Genomic DNA, 27,542 nt, shown 5'->3' with positions numbered 1-27,542 from the left:
GGAAAATGGGGATGATAATAATACTTGCTTCATAGGACTGTTCAGGCTTAAATGAGTGGAGATACACAGAGGGCTTAGAAGAGAGGCTCGTAGGACATTAGCTGTTATTAGCAGTCAGGGAAAGGGGGCATAGCAGAGCCCGTTTCATCTCAGAGTCTGGCATTTAGGAGTGACCTCAATGCGATGTCGCTGGGGTGGAAAGCGCGCTGGCAGCCAGATGCAGAGAGTTATGGAGATGGGGACCTGGGAATGGGGGCTGGCAGGCATAGACTGGCTTGTCCAACAGGTGTAGCAATGGAAGGAAGAGAACAGGCTGCTTATGGCTGCCGGACCAAGTGGAGGGGACTTGCTTCACGTCTACTTATTTAGTGACGCCAACTGGAAGTTTTGGTTAACTCCCAAACCACATTGTAACAAAAATGGAAATTTTTCAGAATAAAAGAAATCACCTGCTGCCTCACCACCTTAACATATGAGCAATGTTCCATCTCCCCTTCCAAGCCCATCATGTTTATAGCACTTTTCTCATAACACAGATTCTCTTCTTTATTGTTTTATCCATGTGAAATTGTCCCAAAAGCATTTTCCATGATGTGACATCATTGTTACATCTATCATTTTTTCCAAAATGAAGATAACCTCATTGTTTTTTCCTGCTTATAAAACTTCTCTGTGCTTTTCTTTCTTTTTCAATTCAGAGAGTACCACAAAGTCTGAAGAAGAATGTAACAATGCCTTTCCCCATTTCACCTTTCAGGGTAATCTGGTCAGCATTTTGATGAACAACCTTCCAAACTAGTCTCCATGCGTTTCTCGATGTGTCGATTTGTTAATTCTCTTATGTAGACATGAGCATCGCTTAACTGTTGATTCGTTTTCAACCTTGAAGCGAGGGTATTCCTATTGTTGGCGCTGAGATCATGGTTTGGGGAACTGGAGAGGGGGCTGTGGATGGATACACACAAGCACAAAGGAAGCGAGAAAGCTCTGAAAGCTGCCAGCAAGAGGAAATATTGGGGATGTGCCTTGTGTCCGTTTCCCGAGGCTGCGGTAACTGAGTACCATGGGCTGGGTGACGTCAACAACAGAAATTTATTCTCCCACAATTCTGCAGGCCGGAAGTCTGAGATCAAGGTGTCAGCAGGGCCCGGCTCCCTCTCAAGGATCGAAGTGGGGGTCCTTGCCTTCCTCCTCCTGGCTTCTCGTGGTTGCCAGCAATCATTTGCGTTCCTTGGCGTGTAGGCGTATCCCTCCAGTCTTTGAGTCCTTCCTCACATGGCATTCTCCTCTTCCTCTCTGTGTGTCTGTGTCCACATTTCCCTCTTCCTATAAAGACACCCATCATTGGAGTAGGGCTCACTCTACTCCAGTATGATCTCATCTTAACTTGATTAAATGTGCAAAGACCTATTTCCAAATAAGGTTAGGTAACAGGGCTTAGGATGTCAACGTATCTTTCTCGGGGACACAATTCAGCCCATAACATGTGGGATCCCCAGGGTGGTGGAGGAGGAGGATGGAGCAAGCATGGGGCCATGAGGACTCCTTTTCTGGAATGAAAGGGAAGGAAGAGACCAGGATAAAGAGACGGAGATTCTGAGGCAGAGAAGAGAGATGAGGAAGTCAACTTCCTCCGGTAACTCATGTCTGTGTTTTATTAACCTCCTAGTAGTTTACAAAGAGGGCCCTGGGATTCATCAGAGAGCCCTGCTGTCCGTAAACCCCGCTGGGCCCCTTCCCCACCGTCACACGCCGTGCAGCTGGCAGCTGCCGTGCGGGCCCCACAGGCCTCCATGCAGCATCCTGTTGTCCGCTCTTTGCCAGATTCTTGGTTGGCTGCCACCTAATTTCTTTTCGGCCTGGACTAATTTCTTGCAGTCCTCGGACTGGCGGGAAGCATCACTAATTCCCAAAGTCCTTCCATATGGCCCGTTTGAAGTGCTCCGTCTGCAAAGCGTGCACATCCCCTCTGCTCCCTTCTTTGCAGAAGGACAGTGGTCCATAAGCCTTCAGGAGTGTGGAGACCAATTCAATGTTTTGATCTCCCCTCTCCTTTTCCTTGTGACACCTGTTTTTGCTGGTTTGCTCAGCTCTCTTGGTTTCCTTCCCCCAGATTCGGTACCTGAGGTTGAATTTTCAGAGGTGGAGGGACATGGAGAAGGGGTGTGGGGAGTGTGGAGACAGTGAAGAGGAAAACCTGAAGTCTCTCTACTGGTGGGCGCAGACGCCGGAAAGTCCAGAGCCTTCCCAGGCATGGCTGGGGTCAGGGCTGGGGTGATGGGTCAGCCATGTGACCAAAATCAGCATCCGCATCCCCCTTTGTCAACCAGCTCTTGGGGAACAGGGAACCATTACAAAGAGCAGTCAAGCGGCCGAGAATAATGAGGCTCCTGCTTATTAACTTAGGTCCCAGGCAAAGCCCAGCCAAGAGCTGTTCTTGCCGCCACAGGCTTCGGCATATTTGAGGGAATTATTACACTTCTCCCATGGTTAAAAGTCACTTAGCCTTTGGCCCCCCGTGTCTTGATGCTGCCTGAAGCACCCAGTAATGTCCCTGCAACACATCACCTGTCCCATCTCTACTATTTAATTATACGTTGTCCTTGATTTCCTCTCCAGCGCCGCCAGCCTCTTCTGAGAAATACCTGCAATGAGAAACCCAAATAATACGGCTCCTGTTAAGTGTAAAGCTGAAATAACAAGAAAATCCAGATACAGCCTGCAGCCAGGATGTGCCAGCTTGTGTAGCATTGAAGGAGGCCGTCCTGCCCACGCATAAGAGGCACAGGGCTTGGGCCCAGCGGGGCTGCGGAGACCAAAGGGAGGGAAGGGGTTCATGAGAGTTGTTGGGATTTTGTGCCCAACCTCATCTCTTGCCACCACCTCATCAGACCTTACACTTCAGCCATCTAATCAGGTGCACACTTTGCCACGTCCTCCTGATATCAGTCAGAGCAATAGTGATGGCAAGCAACAGACCCAGTTCAAACTACTGCGGGCAAAACAGGATACTTCCTATCTCACATAACTCAGAAGATAGAGAGGGCTCTGGTGTCAGGCTCAGCAGGATTCAGGGACTCAACTGATGTAGACAGGGCTTTTGCCTCCCTCCCTGTCTCTGTTCTCAGTGGCACTTCTCCTACCGATGGGATCCCTCCACATATGGAGAAAATGGTGTCCGTCAACCCCAGTTTACCTCACGTGGCTCAGCCGGCCACTCCCCTCTCCCAGCACTCAGAGAGATTCTGATGGGCCCATTTTACATCAGAGATGCAATCCTTAGACCAGTTACTGCCCAGGGAAATGTGGTTCTTTGATTGGAGAAGATTTTATCACGGGCTCTGTTTTCAAAAAAAAGAAAAGGAGGATACTGAGCAGATAAAACAAAAACCAGCACTGTCCACTATGCTCCCTGCTACGAGGGTCCATCCATTCGTCTGCAGGTCTTGATCTCTTACCTGAGATACCCGCAAAACCCTGCCCACATGACAAACTGCTCCTTTTCTCTCAAGCCCCGTGCCTTCCAGCACACACTCATTCACACCCACCCCCAGACAGAGTTGAATACACTCTTCAGTCCACTCTCATACCTTGTACATGCCTCTATTATTTCACTCACTTATTCATTTGTTCATTTAGCAATTCCTTGTCCTTTAGAATCGTACCCAAGTCCTCTCAAATTGTGAGTTTCCTGAAAACAGGGGTCATCTCAGGATCTCCAGCCTCCAGACAGGGGACTCAGCCCACTGTCAGGGCCTGATAACTGCTGGCAGCCACATCCTTGGATGCTGGGGTGACATGGAGGACTTGGCCCTTCCCTGACCAGATAGAGAACCTGGGGTGCTGGATATGGAGGGAGGAACCGTATGCCACAGGTCGCCTGGCTTGAGCCACTAATTTCTCTGCATTCCTTGCAAACCCCTCAACCCCGGGCTGTCAGGACCCTGTGCATTCTATGTAGCAGTGAATGGCAGGATTTGAAGTGGAACACATGCCCAGTTTGCCCAGATATATCCCTCATAGAAAGTGTTTATCTTTCCACATATCATATCTGAGCATCTTGAGGGGTCGTGGGGTCCAACTTGAGTTCCCTGGAGTTAAAACGTTCTTGGTGATGCTAATATATCTCCAGGAAGACAGAACTCATTAGCTTGTAAGGCAGCCCCTGGTTATTAGAGGCCACGTGGTGTCTCGTGGCAACATGGCCGTCAGCCCTCGTTCTCTTCTCTAGGACCACAAGGAAAGAGGTCCCTCCCTTTTCCAGTGGCCATTCCACTTTGTGTCCGTTCATTTATTCATTCCTTTATACGTGCGTTCATTAACTCAATCACACATTTAAAAACATTGGGATGGCCTAGTTTGTCCAAGATGGGCAGGTCCCCTCTTCTCACTGAGCTGATGTGTTTAGAGGGAAGGGACAGACAAGAAACATCTAAACAGATAAACAGGAGAAATACGATTGTCACAAGAGCTGTGAAGAAAGGAAAATAGGACACCATGAGAATTGGGGCAAATTTTGATGGAGTGAACAGGACAGGTGTCTTTGAGGAAATGAACTTGAGCTGATGAGAGAGTGATAAGAATGAGACACCCATGCACAATTTGGGAGAAGAGCTTCCAGGGAGAGAATTAGAGGAAGGGAGGGTGTCAGTGTGGCTCTAGTGGAGGTGAGGGAGGAGAGAAAGGTAGGTGTGAGGATGGAGAGGTAGGCTGGGGCCTTGAGCCATCGTAAGGAGCTGAGGCACTGCTGTCAGAAAGAGGAAGCCTTCAGAGGGTTTTAAACAGGGAAGTGATGCATACTTTTGAAAGAGCACTTTGAGTATGGAATCTTGAGGTGGATTTTCAGATCCTTAAAGACAAAGAGGAGGTGATCACTACTCTTATTTCAAAGAATGAAAAAGGTTCCAGTTTAGCGGTGAGTTCTAGAAGTCCTCGTGAGAAAGCACCATAATATCTGGGACTGGAGTTGGCGTATCCCAGGACAGGCCATTGGATGCTCCTTTTGGAAGGGCACCCTCTTTTTCGAGGTAGCCAGATTTTTCGCCCCTAGGCTCTGTGCCTCTTTTGAGTTCTGCACAAGCAGTAACAAACTGGCAGGCCAGCCAGCATGAGACCTTTAATTACTTCCTCTTGGAGCAGAGTGGAGTTACCCGTAGTGAGACACTAAGTTTACCACAACTGCTGTCGGTGAGGGAAACCACATCCCAGGAGGAGGGGGCATCCCGTTGTCAGAATCCAGGCCCCGGAGGAGCCTCTGAGCATCAAAGCAGAGAGAAAAATCAAAAGGGAAAGACTGATAGATTCGACTCGGAAGGAATAGGAAATGTGTTTACGTGTTTTTTTTAAGATGCACGGACATTAAAAAAAATGAAAAGACAAGAAAACAACTAGTAAAAACATTGCCACACACGACAGATAAAAGGAAGCATCCTGATATAGTACAGAGCTCCATCCATGAGGAAACAGTAAGACCCCGTTTTTAAAAATGGGGAAAGATGTGAGCAGACTTTTGCAGAAAAGAAAATGCAAATGGTTAATAAAAGTACTCAATCTCACTAAAATCAGGAGTGCAAACTAAAACAGCAGTGGGATACAGGGTATCTTTTGGGGAAAATTGCTTATCAAATTGAAAAATGTAGTTTTTAAAAACCGCAATGCTGGTGAGGCTGAGGTGAGATGCATGCTGTCATGTGCAATTGGTGACAGGCGCCTTTAAAAGGGGGTACTTTTTTGAATACCTGAAAAAAAGAGTTCATACCCTTTAACCCAGTGATCCCAATTCTTAGAATCTGTTTTAAGGAAATAGTTGAAAATGAAGGCATTGATTTGTGTGCAGAGATGTATGTGTGTGAAATATTGGTAACAGCCCACTTGATAATAGTAGATGGTCGGTTGACTGAATTGTGGCATACCCATTCAGCGGACTCTTAGCCGTTAGAAGTGATATTTTTGAAGAGATTTCGATAGTAGAAGAAATGCTCACACTATATGTGGAAAACAGAAAAATCACAATTTCTAGAAAGCTTGAAATCAAATATGAGTATGAATGCATATTATGTATATTAAAATAGGTAATTGGATTGTAATATGCATATAAGGAAACATGCACATAGAAAGCTTATTAGAGATTTTCTCTGAGTTGAGGATTATGGGTAATTTTGTTTACTTCTTTATGTTTTCCAAATTTTTATTTAACTTCATATTTTGCATGAGGAACACGCATTACTTTAAAAACCAGATAAAAGCAGAAAATGGTGATATTTCAAGACAGTGCTCCCTATTGTCCCCTTAGAGACACATGCGCACCACCTTCATCTCTTCCTTCCATCTGTGTTGCTGTAGGAGGCATCAAAGCTGAGCCCAAAGAACAGGAAAGTGGGAGCAGGGACCTGGGCGTGACCTCCTGCTCTGCCACAGTTTTCCCTGGTGACCTTGGACATGTCACTGCCTTGCTGCAGACCTCGGTCTCCCCATCTGTAAAATTCTCGACTTGGACTAGCTCATCTCTAAGAATGCAATAAGGACACAGGCATAGCCATTCCAAGCTTCTAACCCAACCCTAATCCTAACCACAAAGTGACATGATTGACCACTTCTGTGAGCACAGTGTCAGCCATACTTGCGCTGTCACCGTCCATGTGGTCCCCGTCGGCATGAGTGAGAACTTAGCGGGGAAGACCCTTGCCATTTCCTTTGGGGATGAGGAGATGATGTTCATGTGCATCATTCATTCCTTCCACACGTGCTTATCACACCCCTGCTCCCGCGGCTCCAGACCCTGGGAGGGGTGCACAATGAGGCCCAAGCTCAACAATCTGAGAAGCGTCTGCACCTGCAGCGCATTCTTTCCTTCTGTCTTCAGGGGAGCAGAGTCCTTTCCTTTGACAGTTGTTTTAATTTACATTTGAATTATTTTAAGGAGATGCAATTTATCTGACGCCTTATAAGGGTCCCACTCTGGGTGAGCCAAATGGATCACACCATTTTGAATGTGAACCGCCTCCTAATGTGAGGCTGATTTTCTTGTGTGACTTACACGTGAGGAATCCTGAAATAGATGGATCCTTCACGGTGTGAATAAAACAATGTGTGAATCCACCTGGAGCCGTGTGATGGAGGGAAAAGTGTATGGACTTGGAGCCCAATGACCTGAGTTCAAATGTGGCTCTCCTGCTTCCAGCTTTGTGACTTGGGGAAGTTCACAGCTTCTCTGAGTTGCGGTATTCCCATCTATAAATTGGGGACATAATCCCGACCTTATCCAGGTCTGCTTGTGAGCATCAATCAGGATCGGATCTCCAGGAGGACCTAGCAAAGAGCTTGGCATGTCCTCACCATTGCATTAGTATTCTTAACTGCTTTCCAGAGGTTGCTACTTGAAAAGAACAGGACACATTTGAAATAGATGAGAGGTAAGCCTTGCTGCATGGTGGTGGCGAACAGGGCCATGAGCCTGAATAGACCTGGCCCTGCCGCTTACCCACTGAGCGTCTTTTGGAGGGAGTGACTTCATCTTCCTGAACCTCCGGTTGCTCATCTATAAAATGGAGTTGATGGCAGCAGTACTCATGTCCTGGGGCAGCTGTGTGGATTCAGTAAGGTGATATGTGCATTCACCACAGTGCCTAGTAAAATTGCAGCATCTTCACTGACTTATTTGATACATTGTTTTCTGATTGCAAATAAAATACTTGTTCAATATAGAAAATTTAGAAAACAACTGAAAAAGAACAGAAGATAGTGAGTTATTTTCTTCCACTTACTTGGTAGTTGCTGTGTTTCCATCTGACCCTCCTCATCCGCACTCCCCCACCCCATCCCCATTCTGAACTGAGGGTTCCCTGTGGGCAGCAGACATGCTGGGTCAGTGCTGTCCCTGATGCCCTGGTTTTCCATCAATGTACGGTGTGGTAACGCTGCTGTCGGCCCCTCTCTTGGCAGATCCTTCAAGCCAGACTTCATCCTGGTCCGCCAGCACGCCTACAGCATGGCCCTGGGTGAAGACTACCGCAGCCTGGTCATCGGCCTCCAGTATGGAGGGCTGCCCGCTGTCAACTCTCTCTACTCCGTGTACAACTTCTGCAGCAAGCCCTGGGTGGTAGGTGACGGGCCAGGCTGACCTGGAGCAAAGTGGGAGCAGCGGGTGGCCACCCAGCCCTGAAATGGGCCCATTCCCCAGCATGGAGGCCTCAGTAATGAAAGGAGCAATTGAATCAGCCGCTCGGACCCCAGACCCCTTCTTATAATTCTCACCTAACAAGTATTATATAATAATATATTATGATACAGTGTTATGTTATCATAATATTAGTGGTAAGAAGGGTACCATATTCTTCTTAGCAATATTCTATCAGATCATCATGTTAACAGCAGACTTCATTTACTGAGCACTTACTATATACCAGAAATCCGTGCCTCCCAGTGCTCCTGCCATCACTCTCATGTGAATGGGCATCATCGCTCCACTTTACAGAGAAGGAAGCTCAGCTTCAGAGCAGTTAAGGGGCCTGTCCAGGGTCATTTGGCCGGTGAGAGGTGAAACCAGAACTTGAAGCCATCGCTCTCCAACCCCCAAGACTTGATTCCCCCGCCTTTTATTCATTAGTCTCATTCATTCACTTGATTTTGTTGAGTTTCCGCTCAAATGTTACCTGTAAGAGAGGCTTTTCCTAAAATGCCACCCCTTTATTCCCCAATACTCTCAAATCTCTTACCTTGCTTTATTTTCCCCCAAAGACTTATCTCTACCTGGAATGATCTGTTTATCCATTCATTTGTACATTATCTGGCTCCCCTACTAGAAGGAATTCATTCATGAAACTAATATTTATTGAGCACCTACAATGTCCCAGGCACTGTTCTAAGTCCTAGGAACATGGCAGTGAGCGGATCAGACCAAAATTCCCACCCTTGGATCTTACATTCTAGGGAGCAGGGGCACCCTAGTACATTAATAAATATGCCCAATATGTAATATGACATATGGTAACTGCCAAGGGGAAAATAAAGCAGAGAAGGGGAACAGGAAACGTGGAGGTTGATGGATGGAAGTGTGCTCTAAGCTCTTAGCCAGCTTGTCTCTTCTTTAGCTGTCTCTCTGTGTGGTCTCCTGGTGGGAGGGCAGTGCATGAGAACATGGGCTCTGGACCCAGACTGCCTAGGTCCAGTTTTCTCCATGTATGAGCTGTGTAGCCTTGAGAAACTTGTTTAACCTCTCTGAGTTGATTTTCCATATTTGTAAAATGACCATAATAATAGGGCCTTCCTGGGAGGGTTATGAGTTGATACATGTAAAGTGCTTAGAACAGTGGGTGGCATCAAATACACACTCAGTAAATGGTGACAATTATTGTTGTCCCTAGTGCTTGGAACAAGGTCTCTGCAGAGTTGGCATTCAGTATTTATTGAATCAATTTGTGCATTACTTTAATAGATAGGGATGGTCTTTAACCACTATTACCATAGCTCTGGTCTCCTTCTCATCCTGCCCTAACTGAGGTTTTTGGCCTGTGACATCCCAGATTCAAGTGCCACTGTTCAAAAAGGGTCCTAGATAGCATGAGCCCACCCTCCTCATTTTCCACATCGTCATCACGATGGTGGCAGCTATCATCCATTAGCACTAACTGTGCTCTGCGCTGAGCCCTTAACACGCATATTGTGTTTAATCCTCAGAACCACCCTGACGAGTAGGTACTTGTAATATCTCCATCGTACAGATAAGGAAATTGAGACGCGTGTAGCTGATAGTAAGTGGTGGAGCTGGGCATCTCCCAAACTCGGGTGCTTGATCAGGGAATTCCTCTCCTTCTCTGCACTTCCGTTTCCTTATCTGCAAAGTGAGGGACCCCTTCCCCATCATTTCCCATATTTCTGAGGTCTTGCTAACCCTCTAAGTTGACTCCATGTTGCACCACAGCTGCATGCCACAGCCCAAGAGTTTGCAGACCAATACTGGTCTGATGCAGAACCTTCCTAAGTTACCCCATTCTCGCTGTCTGAGCTCGTAGTGTTGAGTTACCCCAAGCCTGTCTGGCACAAGACTTGGCTCCTCCTCTAGCCATTGGGCATCCACATGAGGTCACAAGTTGCAGTTTATTCCTTCTTTCCGATCAGAATCTACCTTGCTCTTCCCTGCTTGCTCCCCTTCACCTTCTGGGTGAATTCCCAGCTCCTTGGTCCAGCCTTTAAGGCTCCTGGTGTTCTGTGATGGATCATCTTCCAGCCTCCTCTGTCACCATCCTCCATACCCAAGGCCACAACCATGGCAACTGCTCCCGAGTGTGTTCAGCACACGCTAGTCTCACTGCGCACTGGAATGCCCTTCCTCCTTCTCTTATGTCATCTGCTCCAAGTAGTCATCCTGATGCCCCCTCTGTCCCTCTCCCAGGTCCCACAACCTCCCTTGCTTCCCTCCAGCAAGACATTGGTATCCCCACCATCTGCCCACAGTCTGTCTTCTCTCAAGGCCTGGTCTGCCATGTTCAGCTTGGTGCCCCAATATTAAAGTGCAATGTCATGCACAAAGTGAGCTCCCAAGGATGCTGAGTGGTGTCAGGTGGTGGAGAAGAATGAGTCCAAGGCCTGCCTTTTGGGAGCTTACCCCCAGCTCTGGGGACAGTAGCTCCTTCCATGGCAAAACAAGGAAGTGCCAAAGCAGGAGCAGCACAGCGTAGAAGGGATGCAGCTTGAGCTGTTGGAAACAAGAGGGGCGCAAAAGCAGTGAAAATCTTTATTATTAACATTTGAGTGCTAACATTTGAGTACTTCTATGGACCAGGCACTGCTTTTAATACCCAGTATGTTTAATCCTTACAACAGTCCTGTTTTCCCCATTTACAAATAAGGAAACTGAAGCTCAGAAACCTAAAGTGACTTCCCAGGTTGCACAGCTAGTAAGTGGCGGAGAATTTGAACCCAGAGGCTACACCATAAACTACTACACACTGTGCCTCTCGAGAAAGAAGGGCATTGAAGGCTGGGGCCGTGGTGTGAATGTCAGCAATGCTTGTGTGAGATGCCGAGGGTTTAGTCAATGCTCGTTAAATGTGATTGAGCTGAACTCAGTGGTCTGGCAGGAAGGAAGGGCTTGATGCAGCCAGATGATGGAGGGGATGAATGTCCAGCCAAGGACTCTGGCTTTTATCCCATAGGCTGGGAAGACCCACTGGAGCTTAGCTCTGAGCAGTCAGATGCCTAAGGCATCACATGGGCAGTTTCGCCATGCCAGGTAGCAACAGTTGACCAATGTTCTCTCCTCTTCTGTCCCAGTTCTCTCAGCTCATTAAGATCTTCCACTCCCTGGGTCCTGAGAAGTTCCCACTTGTAGAGCAAACGTTCTTCCCCAACCATAAGCCGATGGTGAGTGCCTGTTTTTACTCTGCTTATTTTTGTGATACGGAACAAACACAGATGTTCACATCTCGGTCCTTCTGGACAGAGGAGCTGGGCTCAGGGGCTGCTCCCTGACCACCTGGCTCTGAGGAAGAGCTGTGACGTCCTCTGGGAATGCCTGGCTTTCCCAAGGAAAGAGGGATCTCTCTGGGTGAAATTTCAGGCAGCAGGGCAAGTGACAAAGGTGGACGGCATTCCTTGGGACATCGGGAATTTTCTGCAAATCAGGGGACAACTTGAGCTGGCATGTTGGAGCCAAAGGTTGATATAAAGATAAAAGATTTTCAATGTGGGATGTTATTTCCCTTCAGCCCTCTGTGGGACCTGGTTTCAACTCGTATTTTAATAAAAGCAGTAATATTTGATTTGCATTGATTGTTGGAGGACAGTTTTCTTTCATGTCCTCTTTACATTCTGACGTTTGAATATACCTGAGGACGTCTCTGGGAGGTAGTTGGAGCTTAGCTTGGTACGTGGAATAGCCTCCCATTTGGAGGATAGCTGGGTGGGAGAGGTTAACGTCTTTTTGAATGGGGTGGAGAGCTCTCCATCCTGCAGCCGGAAGGAGATGGGCGGAGGAGTTCCGGGCAGCTGGATATAGCCCATGACGTGCCTGTTTACATGGTTGGTGGTCTTCTCAAACTGGTCAAAGGAGTTCAAGGCTGTGGTCCCAAAGTTGCCTTGGGAGGAATGTGAGTTTTGGGGAACAGGACAGTTAACAGGGTTTCTGATAGTCCCAGCTGGGGAGTGAGGTCTGTGTGTGGAATCCCAAGCTCAGGCAGCAGAACCGGACAGTTCTCTTTGGAGTCACTGATGGGTAGGGCTGCAGGCTGCAGGTGGGAGCAGGCTGACCAGGCAGAGAGGTTGCCCATGGATTATCCTTCCCTATTGTCTGACCCATTGAGAGTCACGGGATCCAGGCTGTGCTGGGTGGAATAAGAAGGGCATGGGGAACCCAGCCTATTCCAATAAAGTGTCAACACAGTGGAGGAAATTTGAGGTCTATCATCAAACCAGCCTGGGTTTGAATCCCATGTCTGCCTACTTCCTAGGTCTCGGGCAGTGAAATTAAGCTCTGTGCACCTCAGCTTCCTCAGCTGAAAACCATGCATGGGAGTGGCAAAACCTCATCAGGCTGTTGAGATTTAATGTAATCACGTGTATAAAGAGCCCTGTGCCCGACACAGAGTAGACGCTCAACGTAGAATACCTGTAAAATAAGGGCAAAGCTGGAACCTGGAACATTGTCAACGATGGGATGAAAGTTGGGTGAGGGGTGTGCCATCAACCAGCGCAGCCCATTGAGGGTGATAGGCCCAGCTGTAAGCACTGGGGGGGGGGGGGCGGGGGGCTCTCCGGCTGTAGTGGGGCCTCATGAGTTCCTGGCATACCCAACTCGGCCGAGCCACACTGGGAATTTCAGGCAGGCATTTGGCATCAAGGACTGCTGTTTGCAGCCTTCCCCTCCCACTTCCACCAGGCTGAAATTCTTAGGAAGAAAACAAGGGAGGCTAAGCCAGGGCCCCAGTCTGGGAATACCTGTACCACTAATAAGGTAAATTAGAGATCCAGATTCTGTAGAACTGGGGAGAACCCTGGCCTGAACCCAGGGAGCCAGGTCAAGGCTGGATTAGCAGCCAGAAAGATGCCTCCTGAAATTCCTCCTGCCTGGGGAAAGGCCTGGGGCAGGGTGGGCCCACACCATAGAAGTCAGTGGAGGGAGGGGAGTGTGCATGGCCTGCAGCCAGGCAGACAGGACCGGCTTCCAAGGTCCTCTGCTGTCTATAGAACCCGCAACGACGGTCAGGACACAAGAAGGTGAGAGACTGCAGGTGTGTGATAGAAATAAAACCACTTTACTGTTTAGAATAAAGGACACACTATAAAAAGTGAACATTATGCAACATTACAAGACAATATACATTCACGGAATATAAAATTCATAAATAACATGGAGGAAAACTGTAAACAGTGCTACAAAATTTAGCAACAAATACATTCCTTCCAGACAGGGTTTTCTCTGGTTGGTTTCTCTCCATCACTTCTGGGTCTCAGGATAGCAGACTGGCTAATGGGGAAGTAGGGGGCACAGGAGGATCTACAAAGCTCCTCCCCTCAGAGCCTGAACCATCTCTAAGTTCTTCCTCTCTGCACATTTCCCAAGCACCTCTCACGTGTTGATATCCACACTCCCCTTCCTACTTCCTCCCCCATTCTGTTTTGCTTTTGCTGTCAGATTTCCAAAGTGTTTTTCTTTTGTAAAATTATTTTAGTGATTTTTTACTTTAGGTAGCCAGGAGCCAAACACTTGGGTGTCATCTTGGGGTAATCCATATTGGTGATCGTCAAGCACAAGATGAATGGCTGGGGCAGGGGAGGGTGCTGTCTCCTGGGGGCCACAGTATCCCCAAGACAGAGCTGTTCCAATAAGTCATTTGCTTCTTTAATTGTTCAAGAACCACAGCATGAAATATGGTGCTCGTGGGCTATGGCTGGACCACCATGTGGTAGGTCTGGGTCTGGATGAGGGTAAAGGACCCGAGTTTCCTAGCGTTTCCTACCCTGGCCAGATGCAGCACTGGTCTGAGAGGCAAGAGCCTGGGTGTGGCACTCTCTGGATAGGGAGGCAAAAGAGATGGCCAGGAGAGGCCAAGAGATCTTGAAATCATAGCCCCCATGGCCCTGGATTTTTAGGAAATATCATGGCTTCCCAATTGGGTGGACAAAGGGACTAGGGGGAAAAAGAATGGGAATGACCAGCAGTCTGCCCAGGGCCAGTTGATACAGAGCAAGGATGTGAACGTGCTTGCTATTTTTTCCCTCCTCCTTCCTACTCCAGAAAGCCCTGGGATGCCAACAGGAGGAGGCTGGGGGAATCTCCAGCGCTAGCTCTTCCTGGTTTCCCCAGTTGGCCAGTCTAGCTGCCTGCACAGAAGTGTTTCACCCTCCATTCCACTATAGAATTTGATTCAGGAAAATGGCGGCATGTGGGTTTTATTTTTGTTTTTCTCTTAAACACAATGTACACATATTACAGCCTACACATGACACAAGATTTAGCAAAATAAAACGCTCGCAATATGATTGAAATACGGAAGTGTCTCAGCTACATAAATGATTTTAAATTATACAGTAAGTGAACAGGTGAAATAAACAAAGCTATAGCTTACAGAAAGCTCAAAAACCGCCCTCCGACAATGTCGCTTTGCAAAGGACCCTTCTTTGCCCAGGACCTGCCGTTCTCCTCATCAGGGCCTGGCAGATGGGACTATGGTTTTGCCAACTTTTCTACTCCGCAGGGAAACTTCAGGTGACTCATGCTCGGGCCTGACCCCAAGTCCCTCCTTGTGTGAGTGGAGGGGACCCCCCCAGGGACCAAGAATGGCCGGATGCCTCATAGAGGACACGCTGATGTCTGATTGTGGAAGAGCACCTATGCGGGTTGGGTCAGTGGTTCCACCTTGCAAGATTTTGAAGTCGAAATGAAAAAAGTCTTAAAACACCAAGTCTGGGGCTCACCCCTTAAAACCACTCGCCCTCTGACCTCAGCTCCTTCTGCTCACATTGCCCCACTGAGAGGGCAAAGCCTCCCATTTCTTGTCTGCCAAATGGCATGACCACAATGTGAAAGGTACAATGTAATGAAATCGATCCCAAGGAAACCGGATGCCTGCACTCTCTTCCCGCTCTGGGGTTCTGCCAAACACCTTGCCTGGGCATTTGTGTGTGTGTGCCAGACATCACAATGTGTTGTCTGCGTCTTTTTTTTTTTTCTCCTGTTTCAATTGGCAGCTCCGTTTCCTAAAGTGGAATGAACTGAAGATACAAATACTAATAGAGGATAAATACCCATAATCTAAAAAAAGGAGACAGAGACAAGAGCAATCATGTTAAATGTCACCATCCTACCGTCCCAACTCTGTAAAATATCCATTGTCACCTACTCTCGGCATCTCACTTTCAACACTAAAACTTAAAATAATTTTATTTCATTGGACAATTTATATTATAATTTTCTTTCAAAAAACACAACAAAAACCCTATAGCTGATTGCAAAGTCAGGCTTCCCCAGTGACCGCGAATTTTAATTCCATAAGGTGAGGACCTCAGGAGGTGGCATTTACCCCCTAGTGAGCTGAGGGAAGGGGAGCAAGCTGTCCCCAAACCCAGGAAAGGTAGCTGTCTAGCCAAGGCAGGATATCCCTCCGCTTTCCCTCCTGTGCCCAGACCCCTGACCCACACTAACTCTCATCTCCCATCTGAGCCAAGCCAGTAAGGCAGTTCAAAGAAGGCCCCAAACATGAAGCACGAGAAAAGGAGAGGGGTAGAGGTCAGACGACCCCAGTTAGAAGGATGCCAAGGGTGTTCAGAATTTCAAATTTTAATTAAAATGAAAAAAAAATCAACTTGGAATGTCATGATTTTCTTCAAACAAGCAACGACAACAAAATAGAAGAGATTAAACTATTGGCGTATTTAACAGCATTGAACAGAATTCTGTGTCCTGTAAAAAATTAGCTTATGTCCCCGTGTGGGTATATGCACATGTGTATACAAACACATCCCCCTAGGTGAACTAAACACTACTTTGGAAATAGTATTCTCTACCCCAAAACTACTTGGCTATATCTGTGGATAGTGTGCGGTGTGTGTATTTCTCCAATTTACATAAAGGCAAGCTCCTGGCCAAATCTCCTGAAAAGTTTTCCAGGAGGAAATCTTGTGGGAGGTGGGGAGAGGAAAGACATTCATCTCAGTCTTTCACCTGAGCTTTTGTACAAGGAAGGCAAACGGCCTCCTGACCTCAGGCAGATGTTTAAGTCTTCAACTAAGAAAGTTCTGTTCTTCTGGCCTGGCCGCTTGCTCCAGACCCAGAAACATCTGGTCAACCCAAGCATCACTGGGCTGGGGGAATTGAGTGTGTGTTTGCTGCATCATCTCAGACCCTCCCCAGTTTCCTCCTTCCGTCCCTCAATGGTACACGCAGACACAGACACAGTCTGGTCGGGACATGCAGTAGCATCTCCTCGGTGTAAGATCTTCTGCGTACCTTGAGTCTATCTGCTCGCTGCCCTTGACTGATCCTGAAACAGCTGGCCTTTCAGCAACTTCCTGGTCTGTGTCCTTTATGTGGTGGAGAAGAATGGCAAAAGCAGGAGGGTCTGCGAGATGGGGAGTTGGGGAAGAAGGAAAAGCAGTAGGTATTACAATGCCCAAATGGGGTAGTTTCTCGATTTTTGTTTTCCTAAAAAAATATAGATTATATTCTCACGAAGAAGAGGCGTGTACATTCCTCATTCTTTTTGGCATGGCACCAAAAATTCCCGGGTGGAAATAGGTGATGTCAAAACCAAAGAGAAGGAGTAGGGTGGGGCCAGGAGGATGGTTCCAAAGAAACTCCATATGACAGCATAGACTTTTCTTTAAGTGTTCGAAGTACTAAATTTGCGAGAAAACAGGCACTAATTTCATTGTCATCATCTGGGAAGAGTTAGTGTCCGAGGGAAGCTCAGTGGGGAGGGAGGGAGGTGAGGTGGGGCTGGGGCTGGTGCTCAGGGGTCTGTGGCATTGATGATGCTCTTGTCCGGGGGGGCCCAGCCTCGGTACCAGCTGCAGTAGCCACCCTTCTGCCGGATGCAGGCGTAGTGTTTGGACTGGTAGCCAGGGTAGCCGAAATTGGAGAGCATGTCGGTCCAGAGACACTCGTTCTTGGAGGTCACGTAGCAAGGCAGGTAGTAGCAGGATTTGATCTGCAATGAGATAACCACCAAGGGTTGGTGGACTCGGGCCGTGATGCTCGCCATGGCCGACCCAGACCTGAGGCTTGCCCCAGTCTCCAGACCTCCAGACCCCGTCTCAGAACCTGGGACCACTCAGGTGGAGCCCAGCCACACCAGTCCCTTAGTGAAAATAATATAAATAACATTCACTAACACTTACTGAGCAACTTCTGTGTACCAGACATTCTGCTAAGTGCCTCTATGTTATTCTCCATAACTCTCATAGCAGATTTATCTCCCTTTTATGGACAAGAAAATAGAGGCTCAGAGAAGTTAAGTAGCTTGCTCCAGGTCACACAGTCAGAAAGTGGTAGAATTAGACATTTGAGTGAGCTTTTTTCCTCTCAAATGCTAACAGGAAAGGATGAAACTCTCAGCTGTGGTAGGGAATTGAGGAATAGGAAAGATTAAAGCATAAACTTTGGAGTCCAGCTGCCCTAGGCTGGAAATCAGACTTCGTGAGCTGTGTGACCTAGGGCTAGTTACTGAAGCTCTCTGAGCCTTTATTTCCTCACCTGCAAAATTGGGATAGTCATAATTAAAACTGCACCGAGTTGTGAGAATTCAGTGAGAGAATGGCCCACCTCCCTCCCACAGCAGGAAGGCTGTGTGTCTCGGCCCAGGGCTTGGGTCAAGGAGTTGGGCCTGGCTGAAGAGTGACCTTCTGCACATGTGGTATCAGCAGTCCTGTGCCAGCCGGCCCCAACCGCCAATGAGTCAGCTGCCCGAGTGAACCCAGTTGGGACTGCTTCGCAGCACCTGCCAGTGTGAAGATCCCGTACCTGCCATAACCTTGCACCGCGGGAGGGGCCGGGGATGCTGAAGGGCCCTCACATCCCAGCAGCTGCCAAGTGGGCAGCACGGAGGTGGCAGATGACAGCAAAAAGGCACTCTCCCCTGCCTCCTTTCTTCACTGCTCAGCCTGGGGGCAACATTCCTTAGTGCCCCTGCTCCGACCTGACCCTCTGCCTTGGCCAGCCACGCGTGCCCCTCCCAGCACAAGCGCCCAGCGCCCAGCAGAGCACGAGCTGACGTTCTGGGGCTGCGAGCCAGCACCTCCCCTGCCGACCCTCCCCGGGGCTTACCTTGCAGTTACAACCCAGGTGATACCGATAGTTCAGCCCCTTGCGCTGGGAGAGGGTGAGCTGGTCCCACCTCTCCACGAAGTTGCAGAGTCCTGTGTACATCTTTCCGTCGTAGACACGGCCTAGAGGAGGAAGGAGGATGACAAGGGGAAAGTGGTTCTGTCCCAAGTCCAGCCAGAAGGGAAAGAATTCTCACCGACTGAGTACCCACCTTAGCCCAGGGACGATGCTAAGTACCTTTCAGTCCTGGGCTTTTAGTTCATCCTCCCCAACAACTTTTAAGGCGAACTGCATCCCCATTTTCCAGATGAGGAAAATGAAGCTCAGGGAGGTGAAGCGATTTGCAGAAGGTCTCAAGCCCATGACACGCTGGAGCTGAGACTAAGGCCAGTGCTTCACTTCCTTCGTCAATAGTTCTTTGGTTTCAGTTTTGTTTTCTCCTTTCCTACGCTGACTGCCTGAAGGTGCGTAACTTTCAAAGATAGACCTGATAGGTTGACCGAGAGGTGGAGAGGACCAGGTACAGGCAATCACTTTTTATTTATAGCAAAGCTGAGAAATGGCAAAACTAGATGTCCTCCATGGCGTTCGTGGTGGAGCCGAGACTGAAACCCAGTCTCCATGGAGGGCCTCAAGCTCCCACCGCTGGCCGAGCAAGATAGACTCAACACTGGCTACTCCGTATAATCCACTGGGCATGTGGCAAAGCTCCTAAGGACACTTCTGGGTCAACTACTCCTTCCCACCCTTCTGAAGTGAAGGAATGGTGGACCTTGGCCAAACCCTGGCCTAGATGCTACAGTTGGCTGTTACCTGTCAGCAGGTACTGGTACTTGTTGACCTCCAGCTTAAGGCCACAGAGACTTTCGGAAGCTTCCGTGTGGATGTACTGCACATGGGGCATCTTGGTGAAGCCTCGGTACATCTGTGGGCAAAAGGAATGTCATGAGAGGAGGAGCAGGGCTCAGAAAGCACGCTGTCATTTGGTCTGTGGGCATCAGATTGCCCTCATCAGCCATCGTTCCTGGATGGTCACCGACCTGCCCACCCCAGGACCTTCACTCCAGATGTCCTGTTCTCCTCTCGTCTGAGCCAGGGTTGGTACCTTCTCATCCAGCCAGTCACACCTCCCCTTCCAACACCTCCACAACGCTCCTCCAGGCACATAGTTTTCTCAAATCCCAACACCTTTTCAGAAATCCAGAGAATTTGCTGTGAAGGGGGTCCTGCCTGCCTTGTCAACCTCCAGACCTGAGCTCCGAGAAGACACGCAGCCAGCATTCTCGTGACATCCCTGGGCCATTTTCCAGGGTATGAAAGCTTTCTCATTTACATCCGCCTCACCGTATCCTGACAAGAACCCTAGGAGGGAGCTATTATTATGGCCACTTTATAGACGCGGACTCTGGGAGAAATTCTGTTTGGCTGGCAAAAGTTGAGCTCAGGCCCGGGACGCTCCAAGATTTTATTCTTCTGAGCATCTGATGAAAGCACTGGGTTCCTTTACCCCGATAAAGGGGTATATAAACATGTATATAAAATTCATAGGTTTTCAACTAAACACTTTATAATTATTGGGTTGAACTGTAGGAAATTGCTATTTGGCCATTTTTATCTACAACATAATCTAGTATGGTGATTCTCAAGTGGAAGCAATTTTACTCCCACCTCAGGAGACATTTGGCAACGTCTGGAGACATTTTTGGTTGTCACAATTCAGAGGTGGGGCAGTTGCTCCTGCCATCTGTGGGTAGAGGTCAGGGATGCTGCTAAATAGCCGATGATGCACAGGACGGCCCCCACAGCAACCAGTTATCAGGCCCCAAATGTCAGTGCTACCAAGGTTGAGAAATCCTGCGCTCATATTAACCCATTTAGTCCCCATGACAGCCCTGGGAGACAGGGGCCTATTGTGCCCATTTTCTAGACGAGGAGCCTGAGCTTCAGGCAGGTTAAGTGGCTTGCCTAAGGCCAGACGGTTGGCAAATGGCAGAACTGGGATTCCAGGCAGGAGAATACGCTCCAGAGTCTAGGCCCTTAACCATTATCCCATGCTGGCTCCCCGTGCACCCTCTCAAATTCATGCCCAAGGGCGTCTGACACAGGCAAATGCCATTTATGGCTCTTGTGCCTCCTTTATCAGCACGTGCTCAGAGCCACTGATGTGAACATAACAGAAGCTGAACCCACTTGTTGGTTCCAGCTCAAGTCTCCGAGGGTCTGTCGAGACAACTCTGCTACGGTGTGAGCTGGTAGGGGTGGCAGGGGTTACCGAGGTGTTGCCCAATCCCATTGTCCCCCAGTGCTCAGAGCACATGGGCCCTGGACAGCTGGTGGTCTCTGGGCTTATCCCAAGGGTTTACAATGGGACAATGTCTCTCCTTTAGGTCCTGGCATGCGTTATTAATTTACTTATGGTAATTAATAAAAAGCCAGACATCACCTCATTGGTGTCTCATTTAAGTGCCTCCATTCGGTCTAATGGGCTGTTTTTTCCTCCTCATCTTCTTTTAAGTGGCGACTGGCTGGCCGGGGGTAGGTGGTCCATGAGGACCTCTGCCATCAAAGAAGGTGTGTTGGACCTACAGAGTTGGGGCGCCTCTGCCTTGTGTAAGGGGCGCGCTGCTCTAATTGTGTGCAACCATCAGTACAGATGGTTCTCATTTACCCGGCCTCCCTTCCTCACCCTCTTCTCCCGCGGGATCGCCAGCTGAAGGAGGAAACGCAGCCAAGAGCAAGAAGTGCTGTCTACACTTGGTGTTCGGTTATGCCGCAGGGGAGCAGGGGTGTGTCAAATCGTACCCCCCACTTCCTCGGTGATGGATGGTGTCTCTCTGGCTTTAAGAGGAACCATGCGTAAGAGTGCTGCTGTGTGCATGCCATCACGAGTAGCCTTCCAACAGCAGCCCCTGCGCTCACTCCTGTGCCCGGTGACTTCTCATGTGGGTGTGGATGTTCCTTGAGTTTTGGGCAAATGGTTCAACTCAGTTCTTGTTTGCTCCAGGTGTTTGGGGCCCAGCCTACTGGAATCTCAGTTCATTCCAGATCAGTCTTTCCCCTTTATCTCCTCTCTGCTTTATGGGTGAGAAATCAAACCTCTGCTTAGAGGCCGGTGACTTCAGCTGCTCACTATGAACTCAACTGGCCGCAGCCAGCTTCACGTCACTGCTACTTCTGAGTTCGAAGGAACCCTTGTTTTAACATGGCTTCTGGCACTTGCATGAAGAAGATTTTAATAAATGACAGATAACTGGGTCTGACAAACACAGCGCTGCCTTTTAGGGTCAATTCTGAAAATAATATGAGAAATGTATGGTAAAGGCAGTTTTTTCCTCACTCAGTTGTCTTTTCTTTATAATAATTCTATCTTGACCTAAATATGGATCCTAAAAGTATCATTAGGTCTGTCATCACAGAGACCCAGAACTGGCTTGAGAAGTTTAGGAAGGTTATAATGGGTTTATAATGTCCTGAAACCAGAGAATCCTAGAATCTCAGAATTGGAAAGGGTGTTAAAGATAATCTAATCCAGCCAATGTGATGGAGGATTAGCGGTAAACCCACGTTCTGGAGACTGACAGCCAGAGTCTCAGTCTTGTCTCTGCCACTTATTAGCCACTTGCAAAGTTACTTAACCTCTTTGGGCCTTGGTTTCTTCATCTGTAAAATGGGGCAAAGTACTTACTTCCTAAGGAGTTTTTGAGAATTAAATGACATAGACTAGCACTTGGCACAAAACATTTAGTAAAAGTTAGCTTAAAACGAGTCACAGTAAAATTCGTAATGAGCAGAGGAAAGGATCTAGTCTTCTTCCTATGTGTCTTGCCCGACCTCACCTCTTAGTGCAAGGAGTTAAAGCTGGTTCGGAACTTCAGACATAGGCAGGTTGTTCTTTTCTTTTTTCCTCCAGCTTTATTGAGGTATGATTGACCGATAAAAAGTGTATCTCTTTAAGGTACACAATATGATGTTTTGATATATGTATACACTGTGAAGCGATTACCAGTATCAAGCTAGTTAACATATCCATCACCTCACATAGTTACCTTTTCATGTGTGAGAACACCTAACATCTACTCTCTTTGCAAATTCCTGGTATACAGTATTGTTAACTAGAGTCACTATGCTGTGCATTAGATCTCCAGAACTTATTCACCCTGCAGAACTGTGACTCTGTACCCTTTGGCCAACACTTCCTCATTTCCCCCACCTCCCAGCCCCTGGGAACCACTGTTCTACTCTCTGCTTCTAAGAGTTTGGCTTTTTTAGATTTCACATATAAGTGAGATCATACAGTATTTGTCTTTCTGTGTGTGGCTTATTTCACTTAGCATACTATCCTCCAGGTTCATCCACATCGTCACAAATGACAAGATTTTCTTCTTTTTCAAGGCTGAGTAATATTCCATTCTGTGTGTGTGTGTGTGTGTGTGTGTGTGTGTGTGCACGCATGCACACGCACGCACATACACACACGTGTATCTATCTCACATTGGAGTCTACAAGCCTCTGGGCCTCGCTTCTTGGTAGTATCTACACAAAGTTCTAAGAAGTTAGCTTCCTATAGGGTGATGGGACACATGATGTGAGAAAGAAGTTTCTGAGTCTGGGGGATTTGCATATTTCTTAGGGAATATCTGGTCTTCACTCTACACTGCTGCCCTGAAATGTCACCATTATGTCAAATATCTCTGGCATGCCTGCTGAAGACCAGCACCTTGCTGCATGCTGCTTTATAGCGCGAACTCATTTAAACCCACAACTTATTCTCATTTACAGACCAAGCAACCGAGTTTTGGCGACTTGACCGAGATACCAAGTGTATGGTCTTTCTTTCACAGAACGGGCTGTCTAGTGGGGGAGCAGAGCCTGTGGGAATGAGGCAGTCTCTGCAGAGGGCTAGAGGAGAGACCTAGACCATAAAGAGTTACAGGCAATGGGAGGTTCCATTAGTTAGCTCAATAGTTCTCTGTGGGCTGGGAAGTCACAAAGCTTTCCAGCTGGAGCTTCAAGGCGAGACCCTGCTATTGCTCATTTGATTAGACAAACCACTGAAGGAAGTTCCTGGGGGCCAAGTATTCTGATTGCCCAGCAGATCTGTCCTGCTCAGAGTCAGGACATGCAAAGCACATGACCAGCGGACCTCCCCATGGGACCCTCCTAGGACTAGCTGGGACATAATGTTCCCCACGTGCTGTCCCCTGCAGCCAGCCTGAAAGAATGTCTCCACTGCACAAACTACAGCTCCTGGAAAGCAGACTGCTTTCTCATGGTCCTGATAGGAGATAAGGTCTCAATAGATTAGAGTGCCAATTCTGGAAACTTCCACCTATGCACCATAGCCCAGCACTTCAGCTCCAGCTAATCTCCAAGTTTGGCTTTGCAGTAAGCTCCCTCAACATTCAAATACACCCCCCCCCTCCACTCCACTACACACCTGTGGGTCTCTGCACACTCAAAATATGCCCGAGAGGTGGACCAGAGGTTCTGGAATTAGCATATGGAAGAGCATCTGCCCACCTTTCATCTGGGTGAGAAGTTCGGGGGGCAGGGGTGGACTCTGAGAGAGAAGAGAGAGGTCAGACAGGGCGGCTCGAATTCTCACGTTCTCTGAGTTCCTTTCGTCCTGCTCGAAGGGAGCCCTTGCTTAACCCGTCTGCCTCTCTGGGTAGACTCTCTAATCTGCTAGAACAAAGCCGCTGAGGGATCATTGCCAAAACTCCTGCAGGCTCTCCTCTCTGGCCTCTCCCCCTTCCCTCCTACAAAGAGTTTTCAATACACCCTTTGCAGGATGCTGCAAGTCAAGAGATACACTGCTGGATGACAAACCTACAAACTCAAGCTAACCTCTTTTTGTTCCCCAAGGGAACTAGATACAAACGGGGTGGGGGGAGCCCCCAAAGTGGGCAGGAATGCTGAATCAGCACTACTGCTGTGTCATCTCTTTGCTGGCAAAGGCTCTCTAGCTTCACTCCACTTTGCCACTTTCTAGCCCCATGAGCTGGACTGTTATAGAACCTTTCCCAGGCTCAACTGCCTTACCTATAAATAGAGGATAATGTGTATCCATTTCATAGGGTGTTGTGAGGACCTGTCGGTGCAAAGGCTGAGCAGAATGCCTGGCGCACAGGAAATGCTCAATAAACATTACTCGTATGGAGTCTTACATTCATTATAACAAATTTTATCTTTGTATCCATAGCTCAAAGCACAGTGCTAAGCACAGGGGGTGGGTGGGGTGGGGGGTCAGATGGTCTACTCCCACTCTGATTAGCAGACCGGTACCCAGAGACCAGCAGAATCCACTGGCCTCTTGAGATGGAAGGACAGTGACCAGTTCTATGGGTTATCTAATATTGGGCTGGTAGGAGGGGCAGAATTAATAAAAGGCATTAGGTAGTAATTGATGATCAAAGTAAGATGGCAGGGAGATTTGGGGAGTCATGTAAAGAACATAGAGGATTGAGAAGGAATCCCGACACCTCAGCTTGGGAACCAGATCTGCCTTGAATTAAAAGCATGGCTCTGGCAAGTCATTTCCCCTTTGAGCCTCTGTCAGATGTAAAACAAGGGATTTTCCTTCCTAATGCCCGGCATCCTGATTCCATGACCCCGGGTGAAGGATGGTGAATGGACAGCATGAGACCCCTGGCCTGGGAGTGGGTGTGCACACTCTGAAGCTGATGGGTGAATAAATGTCATTTGGCCTCTAAACACCCCCCAGTGGCTGGTCTGACACCAGTGAGCAGGGAATGGGACATTCTGCCCACAGGAAGGGCCTCTGGTCACCCTGGTCCTGAAGGAAGCAGGGAAGCAAGGCAAGCTTAGGAGCCACTGCCTCCCAGCTCTTCCCCTGGCAGCTCTCTGCTGGCCACAGAGTATCTCATAATATGAGGGATTGTTCCAGAGCAGGCGGGGAATGTGTTTCCTGAACCTCTGCTTTTGTCTAATGTGCTTTGGCATCCGCTTGCCAGCTGCCAGGGGTTGCACAGTGGGTTTTCTGGGTTGTTGTTGATCTTGTTGGTTCCCCCCTCCACCCACCCTTCTCTCCCCATGGCCGTCTGAAGACATAAGCTGGTCCCATGACCTAGCTTGGGCAGCCAAGGGCAGCTGGCCAGGGCTGACTCTGGATATTACATAACCAGAAGGCTGTGGATGTTTCCAAAATTGAATCCAAAGCAACAGGTTCCACAAATTTAGTACAGCTAACCTCAGGCCTCAGGACGCAGGAACAGTGAGGCCCGCACAGCTGCCTCCGGGATGGTTGGGTACCACTCGTGGGCTGTGTCACTCCCCCCACTCAATTCTATCTGAGCACCAAGGCTGGTCTCCTCTGGGGAGTTTTCAGGCCAGTGGGGTCTCACCCTCATTCCCTCATTAGATGGACACGCATTTGCCAAGTCCCTGTGGCACGCCGGGTCCCACCCTAATTGCTGGGGATGCAGATGTAAGCGGTGAGCAAAGGGGCTTGCACTTCCCCGGGACCTGAGCACACCCTGTCGTGAGCGTCTCAGGATTCTCGCACAGGTTTCTTCTCTCCTTCCTAAGCATGGAAGCGCATCTTCCTTGTGGCCTCCACAGCTCCTGGTAGAGAGCACGGCACATAGGGAGGTGCTTACAAAAGTTGGGGTGATGGACCAGCTGCTGAGCTATTCGGGGTAAAGCCCCCGTCCTCTGTGCTGAGCCAAATGTAAGTTTCCCCTTCCAGCACCCACAGCAGCTCTTGCTTCGAAGTAACACAGTCAGTGTCCTGGGACACTTGGAATCCTGAAATGCCTGAGAGGGAAGGGCTGTTAGGGGCACAAGCCCAACGCCATGCTGTTACCAGATGGCAAAACTGAAGCACAGGAAAAGGGACGATTCCAAGGTAAGTGAGCCACGTGGGAGTGCAGCTGAGACCAGGAAGCAGGTTTTCTAGGTTTCAAATCTGATGTTCTTTTTCTTAAGCATGCTTCCTTAATGTGCTTCCTAATGTTAGTATGCTCAGGAATCTGTTCGATTGTATGAACAGGCTTAGTAAACGGTGCTAACTAGCTGGGATGCAAGAAGAGCATTACAGCTGGGAAAATCAGGAAAGAGGGTGCGTCCCACCTCAGGGTGTGGCTCCTGTGATCAGCAAAAGTTTCATGTAAAGACTCAAGGGGTTAAACCTGAACTGTCAACTCGTGACTGCACAGACCAGTAGGCATCGTTGAAACTCAAAAAGTCAGAACTTGGAAGAACCCATAAGACAATCTAGTCCAACCTCCTCATTTTACAGATGGGAAGACTGAGGCCCAGAGAGAAGCAGTGACTTGGCCAAGGTCTCATAGTTAGCAGGTAACAAAACTGTCTGCTGTCTGGCGCCAGAACCCAGCCTCTTAACAATGACCTCTGCAGGACTCAACCTGCGCTGGCTCTGGGATGAAGGAGTCATCATTCCCCCACTCCCTGCCCATCCCTTTCTGCTGCCTCAGCAATGCCCTCTCCAGCAGCGGGGCAGGGCTGGGTCTGGGACTCAGACACTGAGCAAATGCACACCCACCTTGCCTCCCTTGGCCAGGACTCTTCTGGCAAAAAACTAGGAACCCTCCTGGAGCTGAGCTGCTGTCACTCACCTTCATCTGCTTGATGGTGTAGACCAGTGTGCCAAAGGGCCCCTCCTTCACCAGCTTCTTCCCCACCACCTTGGCCCGGATCACTGCAGAAAAAGGCAAGACAGAGACAGCGAGGAGGTTAGAGAGGGCTGAACCACATCAGAGACCACATCTCAGCTTGGGCATCCAGCCCCTAGGGTGCCTGGAATTGCTTTCTTACCTCTGAGCCAACTCGAATAGATGATTGTGTTTATAAGAGCGAGAATTCAGATGAGAAACACTGGGAGGGGGGAGGAATGGAGGAGAAAAGGAAGGCTGTCATCATTTGAGTTAATTACCCCAAATGTTCACAATTGCCGACTCCGGAAATTCCTAGGCTGCACTCACCCCTGGAGGAGTTTCTTGACTCTGTGGTTTCACCATAATCCAAAATCTACTTCTCCTGTTAAAGCCTTTTGCCCTCCCTCCATTGCCCATCTGATAATCACATGGCCTCCCAGACCTGTTCTCTTTCTACAGGACCCTTTCCTGAGCGCCACCTCATTTGGGGCTCTTCATTTGCACGCATAATTCACCATGTCTTGACATGGCCACAGGGTTGTGATATACCCCAGCTTCTTTCCTTGCGCCAGTCAGCATTCCAATGGGGCCCTCAGTACCCAGCACTTAGATGGCAAGGGATGCAGCAGAGTGTAGCTCAATTAGGG

General features: G+C 48.6%; 2 protein-coding genes and 1 long non-coding RNA gene across 4 annotated transcripts in view; 1 reads left to right on the top strand and 2 right to left on the bottom strand.

Moving 5' to 3' along the window:
• The window catches only part of SYN3 (synapsin III), a 460,560-nt gene that overhangs the window by 140,424 nt on the left and 292,594 nt on the right, over positions 1-27,542 (top strand). For both annotated transcript variants that reach the window (XM_070599819.1, XM_070599820.1), the window contains exons 5-6: positions 7,942-8,098; positions 11,272-11,361. In XM_070599819.1, coding sequence (XP_070455920.1) covers positions 7,942-8,098; positions 11,272-11,361 — 247 coding nt within the window. The remainder of the gene's footprint in view (positions 1-7,941; positions 8,099-11,271; positions 11,362-27,542) is intronic.
• LOC139080265 (uncharacterized) lies at positions 1,633-3,761 on the bottom strand. The gene is made up of 2 exons (XR_011534612.1): positions 3,197-3,761; positions 1,633-2,645 (listed from the first exon to the last, which is right to left on the bottom strand). It is a non-coding gene; the product is annotated as an uncharacterized lncRNA (long non-coding RNA).
• TIMP3 (TIMP metallopeptidase inhibitor 3) overlaps positions 13,230-27,542 on the bottom strand; it is a 58,143-nt gene continuing 43,830 nt past the window's right edge. Inside the window, exons 2-5 of the mRNA XM_008522872.2 lie at positions 26,857-26,939; positions 19,073-19,184; positions 18,260-18,381; positions 13,230-17,144 (exon numbers count right to left, since the gene is read on the bottom strand). Of these exons, the coding sequence (XP_008521094.1) occupies positions 16,947-17,144; positions 18,260-18,381; positions 19,073-19,184; positions 26,857-26,939 (515 nt within the window). The 3' untranslated portion in view covers positions 13,230-16,946. The remainder of the gene's footprint in view (positions 17,145-18,259; positions 18,382-19,072; positions 19,185-26,856; positions 26,940-27,542) is intronic.

Source organism: Equus przewalskii, chromosome 29 (assembly GCF_037783145.1).
Source record: "Equus przewalskii isolate Varuska chromosome 29, EquPr2, whole genome shotgun sequence".
NCBI lineage: Eukaryota > Metazoa > Chordata > Mammalia > Perissodactyla > Equidae > Equus > Equus przewalskii.
The sequence above is the reverse complement of the archived record's forward strand: the minus strand, read 5'-3'. Positions and strand labels throughout refer to the sequence as shown.